At 49.0% G+C, this 23,639-nt stretch overlaps 2 protein-coding genes across 3 annotated transcripts in view; both read right to left on the reverse strand.

Annotated features, from left to right (window-relative positions):
• Window positions 1-494: 494 nt before the first annotated feature.
• Window positions 495-21,790, reverse strand: MFRP (membrane frizzled-related protein). Its single transcript, XM_063311024.1, has 16 exons — window positions 21,693-21,790; window positions 21,395-21,491; window positions 20,222-20,362; window positions 19,021-19,155; window positions 17,808-17,894; window positions 15,630-15,849; window positions 14,737-14,868; window positions 12,704-12,932; window positions 9,029-9,159; window positions 7,756-7,881; window positions 6,734-6,810; window positions 6,000-6,148; window positions 5,708-5,838; window positions 3,035-3,169; window positions 1,771-1,898; window positions 495-952 (listed from the first exon to the last, which is right to left on the reverse strand). Exons 1-16 carry the CDS (start codon window positions 21,788-21,790, stop codon window positions 728-730), a joined length of 2,241 nt encoding a protein of 746 aa, XP_063167094.1. The 3' UTR covers window positions 495-727.
• Window position 21,791: 1 nt separating this feature from the next.
• Window positions 21,792-23,639, reverse strand: part of USP2 (ubiquitin specific peptidase 2) — a 40,735-nt gene continuing 38,887 nt past the window's right edge. For both annotated transcript variants that reach the window (XM_063311255.1, XM_063311258.1), the window contains 2 exons: window positions 23,055-23,175; window positions 21,792-22,127 (listed from right to left, as the gene is read on the reverse strand). In XM_063311255.1, coding sequence (XP_063167325.1) covers window positions 22,040-22,127; window positions 23,055-23,175 — 209 coding nt within the window. In that variant the 3' untranslated portion in view covers window positions 21,792-22,039. The remainder of the gene's footprint in view (window positions 22,128-23,054; window positions 23,176-23,639) is intronic.

Raw genomic sequence — 23,639 nt, forward strand, 5'->3', positions numbered from 1 at the left:
GTTTATAAATCACAACTGGAGTGCAGGCCTCTGTAGAGGGAGGCAGCAGGCTGCTCTGGGCTAATCTTGAAAGGAGCTAAGCAGGGTCAAACTCCATCAGTATTTGGATAGGAGACCACCAGGAGATCAGGCTTTGAGCTAGGCTGGTAAGATGAAAAACATCCTAGAAGCATTTTTGCCAATAAAACACCACGGATACGCCTGCAAAATCATTGGGAGTTGGGATCAGAAGGAAGTTTTTGATTGTACAAGCCATCAGCTACTGGAACAGGCTCCCTATGAAGTGTTGGGTTCTGCAGGTCTTCAAAGAGAAGCTGGATGGTTATCTGTCAGAGACGGCCTAGTGGATCCTGTACTGATCAGGAGGTTGGGTTAGATGGCCTTCAAGATCCCTTCCAGCTTCATGATCTACGATTCTAGGATAGAGGGATCCTTGATCCACTTGCAATCTATAGATAGATATTCTCTATCTATAGATCGCAGGTGGATCAAGGATCCCTCTATCTTAGAATCATTTCAGCCATAACAGAGATAGAAGTAGAGTCAAGAGGGAGATTCAGTGCAGATGGTTTTAGGATCGATTCCCTGGAGAGCTTTTGGGGAGTGACCAGCAACTGTTTGCTGCAAGCTGAACAGATCAAAGGCTCTTCTGGACGGGGACCTCTCCTCGGCCACCAGCTGCCTCCAACAGGCCTACCTCTGGGTGGGGCATTGGGGGGGACCCCCCTCAGGGAATGAAGCACTGCAGAGGGTTGGTGGAGTCAGGCAGGATGTTGCAGTTCAAGGGCCACAGGACATCCAAGCGGGTTAGGGGCTCTCGGCAGCGCTCCTCTGCCCCCAGACACACGGAGCGACATGGCTGCAAGATGCCCCCTTCGGGGATGCACTTGGGGACAAAGAGGCTGCAGAGGAGCAAACGCAGGTGAGGGTAGCAAGCCAGGTCCCGCAGCATCTGAAAAAGAGGTGGGTGCTCTCCATCAGGGGCTGGAATTTAGGAATTCCCTTGGTATGTGTCTTAGTTTCTACCCATATCACCAGCTGGGCGATGCTCTTGAGGGACGGATGCAACCACGCTCTCCACTAACGAAGGGAGGCATTTGTTGGTCTCCCTGGAGGTCATCCATCCGAGCCCTCACATAAGTATCCTGTTGCTGCTGCACCTTAATCGGATCTAGCAGATCCACAGTCTGCTGCCCGCAATATCAATAAGTATAGTTCCACTTGTAGTCTGTTTCCTGATCTGGCCTACCTCAAAGGGCCGACACATTCCACAATATCTAGCTGGAGATGAGCTTTCAGTGGCTGGTTTTCTCCCTCCCCATCCCTCCCGCCTTTTCCTACAATTTTGCCCCAAGGAAAGGCTCTGCTGAGTTCAAAGGATGGTGTTCTCTTTGGACCAGCTGGGTTGTTCTCAGTAAAAGTATTGCCAGCTATGGATTTTGGAGCACTTGTCTGAATTGGACCAAACAACTGTTGCTATGATTACGGGTGTATAAAGCTGCTATGTAGAAGCACTTGCTACCTCATTCTCATGTACGTATTGTCAGCAAAACGTGAAAATTCCACCCAGTTGTTGATGTCCACTCATGCAATGAGAAATTAATTATGAAGGCATAACTTGTCCATGGGCTGATGTGGACGAAACTTTTGAATTTCTCTCCAGCGCAACACCCCCTCTGTGGATGCTTCCTGCCTCTTTCCAAGGATTCCTCTTTCCCCCCTTTCCATCTCTCTGCCTGCCTTCCAACCTCTTTCTGCCACCAGCCTCACCATATAGTCTTGAAGCAGCTCCTCAGCACCCTGCTGATGTGGGATCATCAGCCAGATGTTGGGGAAGGAGGTGGAATTGTAGCTGAGACCTTGGCACATCTCTACCTTTATGGGTTCACAGGAGGCTTCTGTCAGCAGCGGGAGAGAAGACAACATTTCAGAGAGGACAGGAATGTATCCATCAACACGGTTTGCTTTCCCCGACCCAGGGTGGTAGGGTTAGGTGTTGGCAACAGGACTGGGTCTTCTGGATGTCCCCGTCCAGAAGACGCAATGTCCTATTTTTCAATCAATGCAGGAAGAGCTGTTGGTTGAGCAACCAAAACTCAATCCAAAACTGTTGAGTTTCACTCTTCTTTCAGGGGAAAATGAGAAGCTCTGTGCTTGGAGCAATGAAGCAAAGGAAGGAGGGCCAGGCCACACACGTGGTGGTGACAGGATGTCTGTGTTTGGGGCAGGAGATTTGCGGGTTAAGCCTGCTTTAAAGCACATAGTTTGAGGAAGGAGTTCCTATCTCAGGATGGAAGGAAAGGCCATATTATTATTAGGGGTTGGACTAGAAGACCTCCAAGGTCCCTTCCAACCCTACGTTTCTATGATTCTATTTTTGGCAGTTGTGGTTGGCCAGTCCTGGGACGCATGATGACAGAGCCTAAGCTTAATCCAGATGAGGCAGAAATACTGAAGCTTAATAGGTGTGGGCATGGGAAAAAATAACATTTAAGAAAGGGATTGTTCCCCTGGCAAAAAAAGTACATTTGCACATGAGATGTTTCTGGATTGGACATCTCTCTTAGTATCTCCAAATAGCCATTGTGGCCAGGCATGTCCTTGTCCAGCTTTTGAAGAAGCCCTTTGGTTGCTCATCCAAGCCTTCCTCACAGCTTAGATTCCTGTCCCTCGGTCTCAGTGGATTTGCCCTTGAAGAGTGTTAAAAATGACAGTTTGTGCAAAATGGAGCCAAGTTGTTTTCCAGAATTCACCCTTGGGGTCCCCTGTTAGGGATCTGTGCCTTCTGCTAGTTTCTAGGTTCTGCTCAAAGTCTTGGTTCTTAACGCTGAGAAGGCATCCAAGGCTTGGGACCAGCCAAGTGAAGGCCAGAGGGGAAAGGAAGACACTGGGGGCAAATGAGGGAGAGAGTGTAATTGAGCCACCCAGTAAGTTGAGATCAGAGGTGAGGTTCGAACTGGGGACGTTGCCACGCACAGATCTGCAAATTGGCCAATGAAGGGACCTGGGTCCACGTGGGAGGACTGTGACTCACCCACTGGCGTGGAAGAGATGCTGGTGCAGTTGAATTCGTCGCTTCCATCTGGGCAGTTCCGCCAGCTGTCGCACACCAGCTCCCGGGCCACACACTCGCCATTTCTGCAGACAAACTCTAAAGGCCCACATGTTCCTTGCACAGGGTGATGGGCAGGGAAGAGAGAAGAGAGTGGGATTTAGAGTAAGATGTTCACTGGGCTCTCAAGATGGTGAAGAGCAGCTTGTCTATTCCACTCACGCTGTATTTCTGGCCTTTCTCTGTTGAGGTCAGAGATTCCCAGACAATCTGGAGAACAAATCCAGATAATTCTCTTGTCTTGCTCTAAGCTAGCCACCTCAGTTCTTCACCTGAAAAAATCAGGGCCACTGGAAAAATGCACGGCAGACAGAGCAGGCACCAAGCGTGGCATTAGCACAATCCTTCAGCCCAGCACGGCCAGGAAACACTTCACGAGTGTTTGTCCTTTACTTAGATTCATTGATTTGAAGTCATGGATTCTTTGACGTCACACTGCCACCACCTTAATCTCAGCTGAGGTCCTGCAAGGGCCAACTGCCACCTCCCAGCCTACAGGAGTGATTCATTAACTGTTTAGAACCTCGCCTGCAAGCTAAGAGGCCACTGGTAAAAGTTAAAAATTAATCTTTTTATCTTACAAAGTCATATCCTAGGCAACAGATTACAGATGGATAAACATTTTGTCCAGCTAGATCACCTGCCCATGTGCCGAGACCTTTAACATGTCAAGAAGGAGCGCTGTGACTTTCTTGCCAACACTTAGGTTAATAGTTTATACAGGATGTCCACATGCGCATTGCTTTGAAAAAAAGGGAACAAAGGAAATGCACCACGCCTTCCAAGAAGACCAAAGAGGACACCGATTCAAGCTATTTCCTTGTTAATGACTTGTAATATTTTATTGTGTTGTTCAGCTATCCCTTTGATAATGTACAATAAAGGCTTTGTACCACCACAGGGATGTTGGGGTGATGCCCAGTGTGGAAGCAAGTTAGATAACATGGTGCTATCGCTTCATAAGGCTGCTTAGAATTGGAGATGAGTTTTTATCCTTTTGAGATTATGCAACATCTGCACAAAGCTTTTGCACCTCCTTCCTTCCTTCCTTCCTTCCTTCCTTCCTTCCTTCCTTCCTTCCTTCCTTCCTTCCTTCCTTCCTTCCTTCCAATTATTTAATGGATTCACCATCTTTCTGCTTATATAAACACAATCCCACAAGTCTTGTGGGTGGGAGAAGGGTTTCTCCCTTCTCAGAAGGCCCTTTTACTTTGCCTGGGAAAAAGGAACAATAATTACAGGAATCAAGAAACCAAAACTGTATTCCATCTCACAAGGAACAGAGCTTGTGAACAAGCGACCACAGTGTTTCTCATGAGACCTGGATCAAGTTCAGCCTGTCTCTGCTTGGCTGGGCCACCTGAAGAATCTAAGTCTCTTGGCTGAGTCTCCTGTGCTGATAGGAAAGGGGAAAATCAACGTGGCACAATGCTCAAGCAAGACGGCACATGGGGTGTCACTGCTGGGGACAAAGCAGATGGTGGAACCATCAATGGCCAGCCTCTGATTAAGAGAAGCCAAGCTCCTAGTCCATTTTGTTGCAGAAATAGAAGAGGCCACCTATAGACAATTCTGCCCAATTTTTCTCAGAAAGGAACAAACTTACCCACCCCCTACTTCCCACCAGGATCCTCTTAAAGGCCCTGACAGATGCTTGGTACCCGCTTGTAATTTTAAATAAAATATACTGATTATTTATGTCATTAAGGTCATTTCATGACCCAATTTTAAATTCAGGCAATAGTTTGAAAGACCATGTGGCCTTTGCTGTAGATGCCAAAATGTTTTGATTTTTCTTCTTTTCTTTTTGATGGCATCTCTCTCATGGGAACCACTATCTCTCTGCAAGAACACAGAGCTTTGGAGAGAAAGTGTGAGGTTTGGGCCATCGATTCTCTGTACCTTTAAAAGTATTTCATTTGAGGTTCCATGAGAAATATTCAAGAGTGCTGGGGATGCAGTAGCACCTGCAAGTGGTCTACTACCAGCTCCTGTCCTGGTACACTTGGGGTGTTCTTAGTTTATTAGATTGGTTCCTACCCACGGTGTTCATTATAGGTTTTGTACATTGGGTGGATTGTTGTGGTTATTTGTATAGTGTTTTTATCTGTGGTTAGCCACCCAGAGTTGCAGCCATCTACATCCAAATAAGCACATAAATAAATATAAATACCCATGCCCCAATAAAATGCTGAGCTACAGATTTGCTCCTGCCCCAAATCTCTGCAACAGTCAAGAAAAGAAAACCTGGAGGAGGCTGGTGGGTCTGTGTGTGTGTATCTTCGATTCCCTTTTCCTGTTCCCAGTCTGACTTCCTTCTGCAGGATAAAGGCTAATCATGGAGGGAAAACTACAGCATGAACATTTATTTTAACCCAGTTAGAAGGTATGGGGGCCCTTGACTTGAGTAAGAAGCGGTTGGCCATTCTCTTCCTCCTGCATTTTTGTTTATTTGTTTTCTTTCGGTTTATTTCCCAGGACAGCTGTCTGCCCAAACTGCTTAGCTTCCAATTCTAGACCAGGTCTATCCACTTTTAAGTGGGCAAGGGGGGACTAGGTGTCTCATTTAGCCTCAATGGAGCCACCATTACCTACTTTCAGTCACATTGTGGGCACGATAGACAGCAACGAATCCGTCATCCACAATCTCCTCATCAGCCACAAACAGCACCGTCATGACATGTTGGGATGAAGTCAAAACCGGGGGTGGGTTGGAGTTGCAGAATCTGCAGGGAACAGGAAAGCCACACTTAGTTCTGGCAATGTGGGGCAGCTGCTGCAGGGGCCAGGCCACCAAGAGCCCGGGGCCACCTTACGAGTGAGCAAGCCCATCCGGGTTATCCCATGCAGGAGCACGGGTGAGTTGGTGGGCAAGGTTCCACCTTACCGACCCATGATGCTGCTTGCCCCCATGGCCGCACTGTCATACACCTCCACAAAGTCAAAATTGCAGTCCTCTTGTGACTCAAGGCTGAAGTTGTAAAAATGCAGTTGGATCACATGGCCTGCTGGCACGGAGATATGCCACAGACAAATCTGGAAGGGAAAAAAACGATCCAGGAGATGGGCTGAGAGATGCAGCCTCAGGATGGAGAGCTCCATGCCAAGAAATGGTGGTGTTTACAGGGGGGTAAAAGCCTGGATGAGGGTCCCAAACCTTCTCTCCCAGCAGTCCCCTCAATTTCTTTGAATGTGCATTGGCTAGGTGAACAGTGGTGTGAACATGAAGAATTAATCCAAGAGGGACAGAATTGTTGGCTTTTTCTGGGCCCCTGGATCTTGGATAAGGGGGTAGTGGCTGTTTCTTTTCCTCTTTCCCTTCTCGGACTCTGTCACCTTTAAGGGCTAAGATTTAAATTTCCAAGTCAAACTCTCTCAGCCTCCCAGCTTTCAGGGCAATTGGCATTTCCGCTGTCCTTTAGGAAAATGCCGGGGTCTCTCCTCTTTCGATGGCTTTGCACAGTCCTCCAAGTGCAATTCTTCCCCAGGAATGGGTGCTGGGATGGGCCACATTTCTGCAGTAGTGCCGGGAGCCGAAAGGTGGGGTGCATTATCCACTGACCTGTGGGGCAAAATGGGATCCCAAGGGCCAAGCTTGGGCCCCCAAAGGTCTTCACTCACCTGTAGATGTGGGTATGGTTTGGGGTAGTTTGGGGAGAAGAACTGTCCCTCCAAGCTGGTCAAGGTCCCACCACAACCTGGAAAGAGACAACCAACATGAAAGAACTTCATGGGCTTATAGTACTGGCGTATTACAGGGTTACATCTGCCATGCCCTCCAGTCTCTTTATTTTTCCCATTTCTTGAATCTCTCTTCTCCTCCTAACGTGAGGCAGACTCGTAACAACTTTGGTAGAAACTGCAAAGGTTTCATCAAAAGGAGATTAACCCGGATTCCAGCAATGGCTTTGGGCATCTGGCAAGTCACCCTCACAAAACCCCTTCCAAGAAGTCAGGGTGACTGTGTGTCTTTTCATAGAGGGCTACCTCAGTGAAGCAAGACCTAAAGGCTTTTTCTCCATATCTGATCTAAACATATAAAGGTTGCAGTTAAAACCCACCGAAGTGACCTTTCATTCATAGCTGAGACATCTGGCCAATCTTTTCCACTAGGGTGAGAAATATTGCATCCGAATTACAGTATTTCTGGTTTTGCACTTATGTATATAATTAGGACATGCACATTCTATGCAAAACGTTTCCCCGTTTTGGGCAGATGTGAAAATGGCCATCCCATATGAGAGTCCATGTTCTCAAGGTCCTCATGGCCCTGATGGTAGCCCAAACTCCATTCCCAGAAACATCTGCGGTTTCAAGGGAAACACAATGCAGAATTGGATGTCTCTTTGGTCTGATCCCGCAGAGCAGTCCTGAATGACTTCAAATGCTTACATTTTAGACAAGGCAAAGGTTTGGTCCTCCAACACTGGTGCTCAACTTCCCAATACACTACTGGCATTTGCCAACTCTTTGGCCTTACCTCATCCTTGTCGCATGGGCTCGTTCTCATATTCCCATTGCTTCCTCCAGATGGGCTGGGGTGCAATTCCTACAATTCCAGCCAACATGGCTTGGCTGAGACATCTGGAGAAAACCTGGATGGCTGTAATCTTGGGCTTTTCCTGCTTGTGGGTGTGCCATACCTGTGTGCTTGGTGCTACAATTGGATTCATCTCTCTTGTCCTGGCATTCCTGGTGGCCATCACACACAAAGGCTGGCAGGAGGCAAAGTCCCTGGTCACAGAAGAATTCATCCCAGGAGCAGTTCTCTAGAAGAGACAAAGACTTCTGGAAATCAAGGAGCCAGCTGTTCAGATTGGATTAACACTGCCTTGGAATGGGTTGTAACTGTCTTGGCTCCCTTCTTCTCCAAGTTACTTTGGGAATTGTAGCTTTGCAAGGGGATGAAAGGGAAGGGGAAGGAGAAAGAAGAGAAACACCAATCCTGTAGTTTCTTGTGATGATAAAGGCTCACTCCTCATTCTATCTAGTTTCAAAAGATTTTAAGCCAGTTTGAAATTGTCAAGCAAGCTGGCTTTTTGAGTCCCTCAACAATTGAGAACTTTCCCATGTTTGGAGAATAAAATTAGCCAATGTATTCACATGACTGTGAGTAATAAATCAGTGCTGGGATAATTGTGAATGTTCATTCTGGGAAACATTAGGGCAATTTACCCATTTTGTCATTTTTACAGGGACAATCTTCGTCTTTGTTCTGAGGCAAGTAAGTCAGCTCTTTGGCAGCTTATGTCTGGAGGGCAGGCCGTGTGGCTGGGCCCGTCCTCTTCTCCAGTCTCCATCCCCAGCCATGTTGCATTTGATACCCAACAGTCTGCAACTCTTCTTAAAGCTGGTGGCAAGCTGTTGGGTTGGAGGGTAACTTTTGCTGTTTTGCTGGACAGCTGAACATACAAGGACACCTCAAGGATGTCAAAATGTGTTTGGGGTCATCTTTGGAGACCCTTTTTATATCTTCACATCTCATCACTTTAGAGGTCTGAATAGTGGGTGGAAATACAAGAGGCAGTGCCTTTATAGCCACCGCCACTGAGCAATGGGATTTCTCCTTCCAGGACACTCAACCAAGAGGCCAACCATATATCAAATACGTCCTTTACTTTTTCCTACTTGAAAAGCAGAGAGATCAGCTGAAACCTTCTCCCTGGTCATACTGGGCTGTTCTATTGAACCTATGGGTTTAAATATTGTCTTCTTCTGCCTTGTCAATTGTTCACTTTTCCAAAACATGTCATTGGAAGTTGTATGGTTTCAGCCGCTTTGGATTTCATGACCAAGTGCCCTTCAGGGACAGAAAGTCAGGATACCATATTAAAAAAAACCTGAACCCCAAACCACACAGAGCAAGTCTCCCACTACCTGAAATTTCTCCCCTTTTCAGAAATAGCAGGCACTTACTTTCACTGGGTAGGATGGCCCGGTACCTGGCGGTGAACCCCGAGGGAGCAATGTTATCATCGGACACAAAAACAACCTGCATTTGGTTAGAGTTGGTGTTGATCGTTGCTGGGGCTACAGTGCCGCAGTACCTGCAAAAGTCACCAGGTAAGCAAGGGAGCAAGGAGCTGTGGATCCCCCCTTCTCCCTGGAGAGACCTCCACAGGTGGTCCTCATTTAGTGACTGCCTCACTTAGCGACCATTCAAGTTGTGACAGCGATAAAAAGTAACTTTATGACCAATCCTCACATTTATGACCTTTGCAGGTCTGTAAAGCAAAGGAAAGCTGACGTAAAATCATACGCGCAATTGCGGTTTCACTTAGCGAACGCTTCCCTTATTGACTGAGTTGTGGGTCCCAGATGAGGTTGCTAAACGAGGACTACCTGTATTGCTCTTCCTGCTGAAAGTCAGCTTCATTTGTTCTATTTATTCAGTGCATTTCAGTAATCTGGTTCTATTCTGTGGAGCAATAATCCAAACAGCAAATAATAAAAGGCAATCGTTTGTTTTTAATTAAATAAAATAAAAATGCATGGATCAATTAAAGCTGTGCAAAAATAGGTCTCCACTGAAAGTGGGGGGTGAAGAGCAAAGGGAAAACTGGCATCTTTCTGGAGCTGAAGGGGAGGGTTTCCTTTCTGTTTGTTTCATAATGAAACCCCACTGCTGATTTTAGCGAATAACCAGTGGCAATTCCATTCTGACAGTCTGGTGGTGTCAGCCCCACTGGGTAGACCAGTTCAGGAAATCAACTCCACAGGAAGGCTAAAACTACTTTTACTGAAATTGGCTACAATAACAGAACCTTGCAGCTCCGATTGTGCTTTATTTCCTCCTCTTCCTTATACTCCAGTGAATTAAGGAAGCCTCTGTCTGAGCCACTTCTGAATGTTATCTGGACATTCTGGCCTTAAAAAATGCTTCGGCCCCTTTGGCCTAGGCAACGGCTCCTGCTTATCTCCATCAGGGTTGTCTTCCTGACTCTCTACAGGTGGCATGCCCTCTCTGTAGCAGCCCCGACCCTTTGAGACAGCCTCCCACTTGAGATCTGGAGGGCATCTGTGCTTTTAGCCTGCCGGAAGGGCGTGAAGACCTGGCTCTCCTCCCAAGCATTTTGCTGGGAGGGGAACAAGCCAGCATTTGAGAAGTGATGGGTGTTATGGTGCCATGGTGGGAAGTGTGATGCTCCTGTGTACAGGTGATGGGATTGTTTTACTGCTGTTTTATTGGTCTTGTTGTGAGTCGCCTGGAGTCCTTGGGCAGTGTTTCTCAACGTTGGCAGCTTGAAGGTGTGTGGACTTCAACTCCCAGAATCCCCCAGCCAGCAAGAATTCTGGGAGTTGAAGTCCACACACCTTCAAGCTGCCAACATTGAGAAACACTGTTCTTGGGTGTAAGATAGGTGGTGATATAAGTTTTATAAATAAATAAATAACATTCCAGATAACAATGAGGAATGGCTTGTGTTGAACTGGCTGCGAAAGGAGGACCCTTTTCAACAGTACCTAAAATTTAACTAATTTTAAATACGTTTGGCTTTATTTATTTATTCAATTTGTATAGCCGCCCATCTCAAATCAGTGACTGGGCGGCGAATAATCATACAAACAGTTAGAACAGTTAAAACACAATACAAAAAGGGCATTAAATACAAATAGCAGCCAAGAGACGTCATGATCCATCCGGGTCAATATAGCCAGGAAATGGGTTTATTGTAACTTGCCCAAAGATGGCAGGATATAGACCCTAACTCTTCATAATAACAGCGTTAGAATCCCAGGGTAATATGATGCTGTTTTATGATGCTGTTTTGCTTGAATTCACTTGCAAACATTTTGCTTTTCCTTATTTCAGGTCGTTCCACCAAATATTCTCAGCTAGGAATTACAGTGAGATTTCCGGACTGAAGAAGGAAGCACCAAAGTGGGCGAAATGTTGCATTTGACCAGTAGTCATTTCAAGGTATTTGTTAACAAGAGAAGGTAAGGAGCGGGTTTTTTTACCAACTAAAAACTATCCTTCCGAAGGGATTTACCAGGTTTGAAACAGAAATGGAGAAAAGTATTGACACTGGAAAGATGAAGGCATGCCACCCGAAACGACGGACACCGAATTTTGTTAGCTGCCGCCTGCTCGTTCCTGACTACTCTTTTGTAGAACTTGAGTGGGTCTTGGTGGATCGGACAGGACAGAAATAAAATGAATGTACCAGTCAATGAAGAAGTAAACGAACATTCCCAGATGCGACCACCAGAGGGACCAATCCTCAGGCAAGAATCAATCTTTTTCTTGATGTCTGTCCTGCATGGTTACAGGATCTGCTTATCTGCACTGCTCTTGCCCAGTTCAACAGTGAAGCTCTTAATACCCAATACGACAAGAGGTTTGTTCTTCAGCCAGCTTGTCACAGTACCTAGTGCTGTTTATGGCTGAGAGACAGTGACTTGTTCAATGCCCTCCAGCTGGCTTCCACGCCTGAAGAAGGACTAGAACCCCAGTCTCCCTTTTCTTAGTCCAGCACCTTTACTGCTACCCCACCCTGGCTCTCCAACAGCTACGAGAAAGTCTCCTTATGAATTTGCAAACCAGCGCACCCTTCAGGTTTTGCTGATTATCCCATCAACATGAACTGGGTAGGCAATTCCTGACACCGTGCTGTTTCCCTCTCTTTCCTTCTTGTTCTCTTGCATTAGTTTCTTACTTCTGCCCGACAATCTGCTTCCCGAATCATGCCCTTGATTGCTCTGATCATGAACAGCTTTCCTGAAAGCCTGCTGGGACTTCCTGTTTGCCCTCAGATCTAGCAGTCTCCTGTCCTCACCTGCAAAGTCACCACTGGCTGCTGCTTCTCTTCTCTCCAACCTGCCTACCCTTCCCTCCTGTATCTCCTGGGGCTTCCCATTCCACCACCCTTAGCCCTCCTTCCAGAAATCCTAAGAAGAACTGTTGAAAGAAGTGGGAATGTTTACCCCCAAGAAAAGAAAGCTAGGAGGAGACATGATAGCAGATTCCCCGATACTCGAAGGGCTGTCCCAGGGAAGAGGGGGTGGATGTGTAATGCCTGAAGGTAGGGCAAGGACCGATGGGTGGAAGACCTATACAGAGAGATCAGACTTGAAAAAGGATGAATTTCCTGGCTGTGAGGGCTCTTAAGCAGCGCAACAGCCTGCTCTGGAGCCATGGAGGCTCCTTCACTGGAAGTTTTCAAACAAAGGTTGGACAGCCATTTGTCTGGGACAATCTGATAATTCCTACCCTGGGCAAGGGGTTGGACTAGAAGCCCCCCGTGATCCCTTCCACCCCTAGGATTCTGAAAAGATCCTGCCCTTTCTCCCTTGCTGCCCCTTCCAAAAAAGACGTGTGTGAGGCCACCTCTCTTCTGTCCTTCTCTCCAATCCCCCCTCCTCCTGATCCACTGCCTCTGGCTGGTCTCTTTGTTCCCAGGTCCTCTTGCAGTCTTCTCCGACACGGCTGGGTCTTTCTGGGCGTTGACTTGTCTCAGTTGTCAGGCTGGAGAATTCAGGAAGCTAAACTCCAACCTTTCTGGAGGACCCCAGATAGCAGCTAAACACACATGCACACCCAGAGAGGTCCAGGCCTTCCCTCCTCCAGGGTGACGGCGTGCTACCTACCTGGTACTCCCGTCCCAAAGGGAGGTCGTATCTGGCTCCTCGTAGATCTCCAGCCGGTCATAGAAACACAGGTCAGAGGCCTCCACATCCAGGGCTTCCACTTGCAGCTGAATCACCATCCCCACCTTCACCTGGATGTGCCATCGGCAGAGGATGTTAGGTGGGTAGGGATCTGGATAGTTGGGGGAGGTGAAGGAGCCTTCAGGGCCCCCAAGTCTTCCCCCACACGCTACAAGAGAAGGTCAGGAATGAAACAACCAGTTTAGGCATGCAAAGAGAAGCCAATGGTTAAACAGAGCAGCCGGGTGTGATTCCACTGAAGAAGACAGAGGAAGGCTGGTGACATGGTTACAGCAGCCTCCCCAACCTCATCTCTTCCAGAGATGGGAGGGTGCAACCTCCATCCTCCACCAGCATGGCCTGTGAGGACAAGCCAGACAAACTTTCTGAAAAAAAGCCAAGGGCATGTTGTGAATGGGGTTGGGATGTTTGCAACGAAAGGCACTGTGGGGACACAGCTCTTCTGCCTCTGTATTTCACATCTGGATGGGGTAGAGAGCAGTCTCACACAATGTCAGTATCTTTCCTGGTGTTCTCCAACTCTGGGACTGCAGTTCCCAGCATTGGCCAGGCTGGGTGGGAATTACGGGAGTTAGAGGCCCTTCAGAGGACCCCAGGTCAGGGAAACCAGGTTAGAGATACAGCCTCAGCAGCAACCAGTACTCACGGGGCCCTGGCTTTGTGGTTCCCTGCAGCGCTCCTTGGGGTGGAGAAGCAGTGGAGATGGGGCTCCAGGAAGTCCTCCTGATGGAAGGGAAGGTGGCATGGGTGACGGTGTGCCTGGTGGAAGTCCCAAGAGAGGGCTTAATCGGAGGGGGGGATTTGAGCTCTGCCTCCAGGGAAAAAAACAAAGTGAGAGAGAAAGAGAAATTGAAGAGGAAAAAGAATAAAGATACCAAAATGAGAAAGATTTGGTCTCAAAAGCTCCACCCCTCATCCCTCCCTGCCTCTTTCAGCCTGCTTCCTTTACAAGACTCCTGTAAATATGCCTTTAAAAAAATTTAATCAAAGAGCAAGAAGTAATGCCTGGGGCTTAAGCCTTCAGAGAGAATTAATAATAGTGAGCCATGCGCCTGCCAAGAAATCCACCCTCCGCCAGACCAATCACAGTTCCTCTTTTCACACCCCACCACCCCCAAACAGGAGCCTGGCATTTGGGGTGGTAGGATTTTAGGTAAGGGGGCAGCAGGGGAGCCCCATTCACCCAGTAATCTGATCTCCAGGGACAGGAGGGAGCGGTGGTGCAAGACGGACTCGCTATCTCTGTTCCAATGGCCCAGAAGGTTCAGCAGGCAAAAAAGTCAGTGCCTTCAGCTCACTTCCCACCCACTTCAGCTGGGGTGGCTAATGGAAAAAGACAAGATGCAGTTTGCTAATGGGAAGGCAACAGGTCCATAACGTAGAGCAGCATTTCTCAACCTTGGCAACTTTAAGATGTGTGGACTTCAACTCCCAGAATTCCCCAGCCTAGCTGGCTGGCTGGGGACTTCTGGGCGTTGAAGTCCACACATCTTAAAGTTGCCAAGGTTGAGAAACACTGGCTTAGAGCCTACACACAGGTAAGGACTCTATCTGTGGGTGGAGAAAAGATGTATCTCCCAAGACTGGGGTCTATCAGAAGGTCTGAGGGATGTCTTTCCATGTAGCTGCTGACAGGGAGAGAACTGGCCTTTTATGGGGAAAGCCGGTGAGCTTGGCCCCTTTGCTCTGCTCAGGATGTGCTCAAGGGCGCTGGCTTCTTTCATTTTAAGCACATGACCTTCAGGGTGAGGGGAGCAAGAAAGGAGCAAGGTACAGACCCAGCCCAGATCCCCTCCCTGCCTTTGTAGCCAGCCATGCTTCAGGGAGACATCATGGCGGGCATCACCAGCTTTCCCCAGAGCAAGCCCATATTGGCTGGGCTTACAGTGCAGGAATGTTCCTACACACACACACACACACACACACACACACACACACAATCCAGAACTTACGGTAGGTGACTAGGATGCCGATCAGCAAGGCCAGGAGGAGAAGCAGCAAAACGCTGAGAACGGCCACGCAGAGCCAGGAAAATTTGCAGTCTGGCTTGAATTTCTGGCTGGCTGCCTCTTGCACTTGCTGGGCTGCAGGTGGAGAAGAGGCTGGCGGTCACCGTACCCCTAAGCATGAGATTGACCCCCACGCCCTCCCCGGCTGTTCAGATGACCTCCTGTGATAGCCCCAAGGAGGACCACTGGAGGACTGGCGCAGAAGGCTTTTTACATGGGCAACCTCTGGCTGCTCTCAATAGCTACAGAAATCCAGCCAAGAGATAGAACAAAGTCTTGCTGGACTGGGAGACTTTTCCTCCCTCCCTCCCTTCCTCCCTCCCTCCCTTCCTTCCTTCTTTTGACAGTTCCAACTCAAGACTCCCCATAGCTCACGGTAATGAATGCCAGCCATTTTGCGGCCTGTGTGAACTGCCATCCCAGGATCCAGCCTCCCCTCACTTGAGGTCTTCAAGGCAGCTGGACTTCACCTCCCATCTTTCCAAGCCACTTGGACCAATTCCCACAATCCCCCTGGGCGGCGTGGCCCCAAATCCTGCTGGCTTGGACTGATGGAAGTTGGCATCCATCCCACCTGGAAAGCACCAAGCTGGGGAAAGCTGGTAAAATAGAAAAGTGAGAAGGGACCCCGAAAGCGGTATGTGACTGCACCAGCACATCACCTCTTTGTTATTATGATCAAGAGATTTATATTGCATCCTTGTTTCGTACAGCTCAAGGCAGCATACACTGTACTCTATTTTCCTTACAGCGACTGCCCTGTGGGGTGGGCTGGGCTAAGGGAGACTCGAACTCAGAGTCTCCTGGTTTCTAGTCCAGCCCCTTCACCACTACACCAAACTTGCTCTTCTTGTTCTGCTTGTACTGTGGGACTCTGTATTTATGCCCCTCTACAACATCGACCCGCTTGATACCAAATCCATTGGCAGAGAGTTTGGCACCGCTCCCGTTCTCATTCTCCAGCCGATTCTGGCCCAGTGCCTCGCTGTCCTCCTCGAACACGGGGTTGGAGAATTCCGTCAGCAGGTTTGGTGGCAAAGACAACATGGCAGTTTCCTGGGGCATAAATAATGGGGCATTGTAAACCTTTTGGGTCTCCTACAGTCCCCTCTCCCTTTTAGGTAATCCTACGTTTTCCTTGCAAGCAAACATCATCCTGGAGCAGAAGGAGGACTGTCTCTTTACAGCTCCAAATAATAAGGTTTGTCGGACAGACTGAACAGCCCACAAAATGTAAATAAAAACTTGCAAAGCAGCTGAGGATGCCAGAACAAAAACACAGCCCGAAGCCTTTTGCAGGACGTGGGGTTAAAAGTTTGGAATCTCTGATTGCAAAGCCAGAAAATCCGTTTTTCTCCAGAAAACAGGGGCTGGGGCTGATCAAACCCCCTTCCGCCCTCTTCTCTAAGTTGGGTAGACTGATATTCCTCAAGCCACAACAACAGAGAGAGGACGTGCTGGATCCCCTCCTACATTCTTTGACAATGGGATCACTGGCTTTCTGCAGGAGTCATCTCTGGAGCAAGCAAACTCTTTTTCGGTTAACTCAGCCCAGGAGGGGTAAAGATCTGTTGCAAGCAGCAATATCTCTACGTGCAGAAACCAGGAGTTCGTCAAATCAATAGTGTTGCAGGACTGATGGCCAGCTGGACACATTCCGGTGTATAATAATGCTTGTAGCATCACCTTGCAACGTGGGCTAGTAGGAAATGGGGTGAGGTATGGAATGAAGATGCATTTGGTTGTATTTTAAGAGACTGATAAGTTGTTAATATTGAATATACTTGCTGGGGATGAAGGGGGAAGTTGTTTCTTCTTCCTCTTCCTCGTTTCCTTTTTTCCTGTTTTGGGGGAGGGATCTTTTCCTGCACTTCTTTAATATTTTTTTTCTTTTATCAATGTATTATTCTATTAGGTGTTGGTGCTACAGTAGTTTTATCCATTTAACATAATTCTTAATAACATTATTGAAAAAAGCAAGGTGGGCTAGTAGGATTTCTGTCCATGTCGCAATTATGGCATCGGACCAAAAGCCCCAAGATCAGAATCTAGACCTGAGGTTGGGACCCTGATCACTGCCCCCCACCAGTCTAAGCAGCTCTTCCAGGCTGAACCTCACGTGTGCCCCAGGGGCCGGTGCTGCAGCATCTGGCCTCCTCCCCAAATATTTTAGTCTCCCCTTGCCCTGCCTTATGACAGCCATCTCCAACTCCTTCTCTAAGATGGCACAAACCTGGTCAATTTCTGCGCTGAACAAGGGCAGCATTTGCCCAGTGCGCTGTTAAAAAGTTTATGAGCATATATACCACCATCTTAATCTCCTCATTGCCATCACATGAACTTTCCAGCTAGGAATAGAAACCTTAGCGTAGTCTCTGCCTGGATAAAAATCTGCAAGGAAAACATTTCTTTTAAACGCCCTAGGGTCCTAAGCAGCCCTTTCAAAAGGAAGCTGGCTTGTAATGATGTGCAGCCTTGCGGCTTGTGCACCACAAGGCCCCTGCCTCTCCAGGTATGTGCATTCCCTCAAAAGTGTGACTTCCAGAGACCCAGGAAGTCAGGTCATGGGCGACTGAAACCAGGGGGGAAAAAGGAGCTGTGTGCGTGGCTTTATAAACCAGCACGGCCTTTAAAAGGCTTTTTTCCAATTGGGGAAGTGGTTAGGCAAAATTTTTGGGAGCTCTTCCTGACAGGGGGTCCACAGGAGGTCAAACGAAGTCAAGATGGTGGCCACCACCATGCAACACACATAAAAAAGGGTGGGACTATGGACATCCCTGGTCCCCGTTCGATAGAGAAATTGAGCCCATAGCATCAAAACAGCCTTTCTGTATATACCTGGCTTTGATTCTGTGCCTCTGGGCGAAAGATGACCTCGGTGAAGTCCTTCATGACCAGGAAGGAGGGTGGGGGATATGTGGACAGGATTCCTGTCTGCCTGGGGCCGCCACATGTCCCCCCCTCCTGTGGCATCCGGCTTTCTTCAGGGGCACCTCTTCCAGGAACCTTCTGACCTTCACCGCATGGACGAGAAGTTCTCCTCTTCGCTTAAGGATGCCCAGATGTTGAGACGGGCCCCGCAGATTGATGGTCTTCTCCCGCTTAGGAGAAGGCGATGGGTTAATTCAACCAAAAGGCCCTGTTCTTGCTTTCAAGACCACAGCCCATCCCTGGCACACAGAGTCTTGGGACAAGGGGACTTGGTAAGCTGCTAGGAAATAAAAGAATCTGCAAGCATTAAAGCCACCCGGCCCCCCAGCGCCTTAATCCAACTCAGCTGAGGACTCCGAGGTCAGAGCCCTGGCATGGACTACGGGGCTCTTAAAGACACAGCACTGCCAAGCTGGTCTGGGGCCTCTGAATAAGCAAAAGGCTCTCGAAGTGGCCTCTTGTCTTCCTGTTTTGCCATGTTGCGTGGGATGCCCGAAGCGGTGGTGGAAAATAGTTGCGCTTTTGTGCAGGGTAGATTCCTGCTAAGTGCGGTGCAAGAGGCATGAAGGATCACACAGGCAAACCAATGCTGAGTTGCCAAGTGCTTCAGATAGAAAGAACAGGGACCAACCTGGTCTTAGGAGGCCTCCAAGCATTTATATCTGGGGGTGGTGGTGTCCTTTTCTCATTTTTTCCTTACCCTGGATATGCCATGGACCGTAGACTCGGTGTTTGAAGTCATCACTTGTTAATTCTCATCCCATTCAGAGCCAACAAGGTTACTAACAGCAGTACTTGTCTTTTAGGGGTATTGAAAATAAGTTTAAGGTCAAAGTTACAATTTGTGGCCTGGAGACCGGGGTATGACAGTGACATATCAAGAGATTAGCCTAAAACAGATCCATCTATGGATTAATCATCAGAAGCATCAATCACTTGGGTAATTAAGCCTTGTCACAGCCTTATACACAGTTAACAAAACGCCTTTAAATCTCTGAATTTCAAATTTTCCCACCCTCCTTTGGTTTCCAGCCCTTTACGATTCTTGTAGTTTCCTCTACTCTTCCCCTACCCCCTGTTGAAACAGAAAAACACCGTATCATGATTTTATAGGTAAGTTTAAAAAACGAGTTTCCATTTGAACTACCTCCTCCTCCAAAACCTAAAATTTCAACATGCCAGGGTCTGAATGGCAAATCACACTCTATTTATGCCAAAGATTCCAGAGGCCTCATTTGCAGAGGCAGGACTGTGGAAATAAAGCCACCTGAAATGATGCAGTGGAATATGGCTTACTTCCTGGGTGCCAAATCTCTCTTCCTTATCATGGCTGCAATTGGCAGCACAGTCCATTTTCACAGGACTGGACATGTTGCTAAGACACGTACATTCCAAGCGGCCCATGATTGCAAAACCATTTTTTGCCTGTTCCTAAAGCAGGGGAGAAAGAGGTCATTGTTCACATGCTAAATGCTTGGGAGCGAGGGAATGTGGACACCTTATGGGCACCCTCTGCCCAGGCAAAGTGAGTTTTTAAATGATTAAACCAGACCCTGGGCTGCATTTTCCTCCAGAATCTTACTACCAAGGCTGGTCGACCTTTTGTAACCCAGAGAGGCAATTAACTCGGCCACTGTGTGCTGCGGGGAAGGAGGGATCGGGCACATCCCAGAAAAGGGAAAATCTGAAAGCTTGTGTAAGTGAGCCAAACTGCATGTCATGAGCACAACAGAGCTTTGCGGTGGCTTCGATTAGCCCAATCATTAAGCAGGGTAAAAAGTCAGCTTCTCTGGAGATAACACAACATCATACAGCAACCAACAGGATTTTATTAATGCTTTTTTCCCGTTGTGCAAAAGTGGAAGATGCAATTTGGAATGTCCCCCCATCCAAAGGTCCTGGGTCATCTCTTCTGCCAGCCTGTCCTGGAGAAGGGATCTTGCCCCCCACCCCACAGCTTGGGTTTTGAGCAGCTCCCTCCGTACTTGAGGCAGAGCGAGCCCCCCATTCGGGGACCCCACGTGCCTTTGCAGAAACGCAGCACCCAGCCTTTGCACCCAACAACGGAAAGAATCCTGGGGTCTTGCTGCCGAGCCCCCCTTCAAGAAAATGACTCGGGCCCACCATCCTGGTGCCCACCCTACTGACTGCGGCAATTCCAGCAGGAGTCAAGCCCCATAGCTCAGGAGGGGCCAGGGTTTCTTCACCCCTCCCCCCACCAGATGGGATTCTCACCTGCAATCCCCAGACCCACAGACAATCGTGCACAAACGCAGCGGGTGTTCATCAAGTTACGGTTTTATTTCTGTACAAGTCTCCCTCCTGAGTGAGCAGAGTCCCTCCACCAGCCTTGCTTACACAGTAAACAAGCTGTTATGTCCAAACTGATAAACCAAAAAAACAAACACAAACAACGCCCCCCCCCCAACAAAGCAAAACAGTAACACTGAGAAAGTCTTTGTGGGCACCAACCGTTTACATCTGGGGACCCCCTTGCCTGCCCCTCTGGGTCCTGAGCATCCGCCTGGTTGAAATGGAGTGAAGACCACTGGGGAGGGCACTTTCTTTTGCATTTCCCGGGAAAACGAGCAGCAAGGTTGGCAGGGGGCATGGCGGGTGGGCACTCCTTGCTCTTGTGCTGCAAGCAAAGATGCCCACTAAAACCAACCCTGAAATTCTGCTTGGTTCAAAAAAAGGGGGCTGCCATTCAAGTCGACTCAGGTGCTTTTAACAGCTTTGCGAGTGGGGACAAAGGGAAATGTGGGGCGGGGGCAAGGATTTCTACCCGGTGAACGTTGTCTGCTTGCAAAACCGTAAAGGCACCCCTGACTTCCCGCCTTTCAAGTAGAGCCTCTTCTGAACACAGGCTGGAAGGTTGATGCTGCGCGTGTGAGACGGAAAGGAGAATAAATAGGAGGAGAGGCTGAACACCCTGACGGATGTTCGTCGGCTGGCCCAAGGCCACAGTTCCCAAACTGGCTTTTTTTTTTTCTTTAACCTCCAATGAGGTGCATTTTGGCGAGTCACCGGCACACGCACACACACACGGCAAGGGCCAAAATGAAACCCGGACCACAGCGACCATCGTCCTGGAAACGCCGTGCAAACAGCCCAAAGCCTTTCTGAATGGCCTTCGTCCCAGGAGAGGAGTGAGGGAAGGATCTGCACGTGTGAATGAGGTGGCAAGGAAAAACGGGTTGGCGGAGCAGGGGAGAAAAGCTGAGGGGGCATATTTCTGCTGGTCGCACCTGGTGCCCCTTCAAAAGGGCACTAGAATCCACTGAGAAACGCATTGTGTTTCCTTTGGATGCTTCAAGGCACAGTCGTGGAAAAAACAAAAACAAAAACCAGGTAGAATTTGACCCAGAGAGTCTCTGCCTTCGCTAAAGTCTGTAAAATCCATCCATGGATGCTTCCAGGTTTTGTTCGGAAATGTAGCTGGTTTCCAAAGAAAAAATGAAGCTGAACCAACAGCGGCCCCCACCCAACGTGAAGAGGGAAGAGGGAAGGCTCAAGATCCATGGTTCCTGCAGAGAACCCCCTCGTAACCTCAGGGGGAGGCTTATGCCAATGCTGTGCAAAAAGGCTCGGCAGCACCCAGTGCGCCACACCAAGGAACGGACGCCGCGCCTTGCCTGGATCTAAGATGCAGAGCTGGCTCCCCGCAGACCTCGATGCCCTTCCGCAGCTTTGTGGCCTGGCTGGCGCCAGATCCAAGCACAGCGAAAACACCTCCGTGGCTCAGCTCCAGTGCCCCAGCCGGGGGCCTGCGTGGATACAATGGGACAGGTTCCTGCCCCCAAGTTAACAGCGGTTTGTGGTTTATTGCACACCAAAAAGGGGGAGAGGGGAGAAGAGGAGAGAAGGGAGAAAATAAAAGTCTGGGAACAAAACCACAGAAACCACCCCTGATAACACTTGGGGCGAGTTTTGGAGCTGCGGAGGTAGTTCTGAACCTGCCCACCAACGATGGTGTTTTCTCCCTGGCGTGTGACTCTTCGTCTTCAGTCCCGTGAGCGGGAGAAAGGCGTTCCCGTAAAGGCGTTCCCGTAAAAGTTGACGCCATCTTTAGTCAACTTTTTATTAGGATTTTCTCCCTCCCTCTCTTTCTCTCTCTTTTTTTGCTTTTGCTTGTTTTTTAGGAAAAAAGAAAAAAAACCCAGTTTAGAAAAATCCCTCAATCGCCATGGTCCTGGGTCTGTGCCCCGCCCCCCATGCGCTTCTGAGCTGGCGCCCGGCTCCCGTCCGTCCTCCAGGGTGTTACGACTGGCCGCTCCTTTCTGCCGGGCTGGGCATGGGGGGCGTGGCGTGGAAGCTACATCCGCGAAGACGGGCTCGCTAGCTCGTAGAACAGGAGATAGGCGTCGCTGCTGCGGAGGTGGCTCAGGGAGAGCGGCGTGACGCTGCAAGGGGAACAGAAGTGGAAAGGGCGTTAGGGGGGTAGGGGAAGGCTGGCCTGGGGTGGTGTGTACGCAAAGGGCAGACGGGGGGAAAATGGGCAGTGAGAAAAGCACTCCGCCATTTGAAAGGGAGAGCTTGTTTTCCGGGCTGAAGGATGAGATGCAAACCCTCAACCGTGTGCTGTACAGGTAGTCCTCGACTTACGACCACTGGTTTAATGATGGTCCGAAGTTACGACAGCTTCGGAATGGGTGCTTTATGGCCTGCAAAGCACCTCCGAGCATCACAAAACATTGCCCCCCCCCCGCAGTCATATGATTGCATTTTGGGTGCTTGGCAACTGGCTTGCATTTATGATGATTGTGTTTTGCAACTTCTCTTGCCATTTTCCCGCAAAAAACACCCATTGGGGAAGCTGGATTCACTTAAGTACTGTGGTGATTCACTTAACGACTGCTGTAAGAATGGTCTTAAATCAGGTCCAGTCATGTGGTGACTCAACTTATGACCGCAACATTGTACGATGGAAATTCTGGTCCTAATTGTGGTTGTAAGTCAAGGACTACCCGTGCGTTCTTTTTGAGAGGCACTTTTGGCAAACACCCATTATAGCTGCAGTTGCTGTTGGTGCAAAAAGATTTCGAAGGCAGAGAGGCTCCTTCTCCTTGCCTGGAGGGTCCCAGCTGTGTCTGCCCACTCTGCCTGGACGGGGGTGGGAGGGTATCAAGGAGGAAGAGTTTCCATGCGGAGCTCTCTGCTCCAGCCCCTTGCAAAGGAGCAGCCTTCCAGCTGCGTGGCCATCAGCACACGGAACTCCCCAGCCAACAGGGCTGTGGCTGAGACTTGTGGGAGATGGTGGCCACAAGGGGAGACCGCTTTGGCTGGGGAAAGGGCAGGACTGTGAAAGTGAACGCCGGACACCCGCTTACCGTGAGTCGTTAAAGGTGTGCCATTCTCCAGAGACTGGACTCTTACAGTAGGCTGTGTAATGGCCACCCATTGTGGTCCCGCTGTGATTGGAGATGGCATAGAGGTTGTAAATCGCATGATCTGAAACCAGAGGAAGTGAAACCGCAGTCATGTGCGTTCTTTGTTCGCTCTCGGGGGTGCAAAAGGGTGAAGTGGCCTGGACTGGAAGCATGCGATTGCCCCCCACCCCACCCCCATATCGCTGGCATGATTTGCCCTTGCTCAACATTCTTTGGAAGCTTGATTGTTGCAAATCACCATCATCATCTTGAGAAGAATTCCTTCATCACAATCTGGGCTCCTGATAGGAGATTCAGAGGGAGAAGCCAGCAGGCACGGCACGGCACGGCACGGCACGGCACGGCACGGCACGGCACAGTTTATTTTATTTATTTATTTAAACGTGGCCGCCCATCTCACAACAGCGATTCTGGACGATGTACAAAGATGAAGAATAGGTAGAGGGACTCCCCGAGAAATTTTGTATGCCTTCCTCAAAACCAGTGTCACTCAGCTTCCTTGGTTTTTTCCCCCAGAACGTTCAC

The sequence above is a fragment of the Candoia aspera genome, chromosome 9 (assembly GCF_035149785.1).
Source record: "Candoia aspera isolate rCanAsp1 chromosome 9, rCanAsp1.hap2, whole genome shotgun sequence".
Classification (NCBI taxonomy): Eukaryota; Metazoa; Chordata; class Lepidosauria; order Squamata; family Boidae; genus Candoia; species Candoia aspera.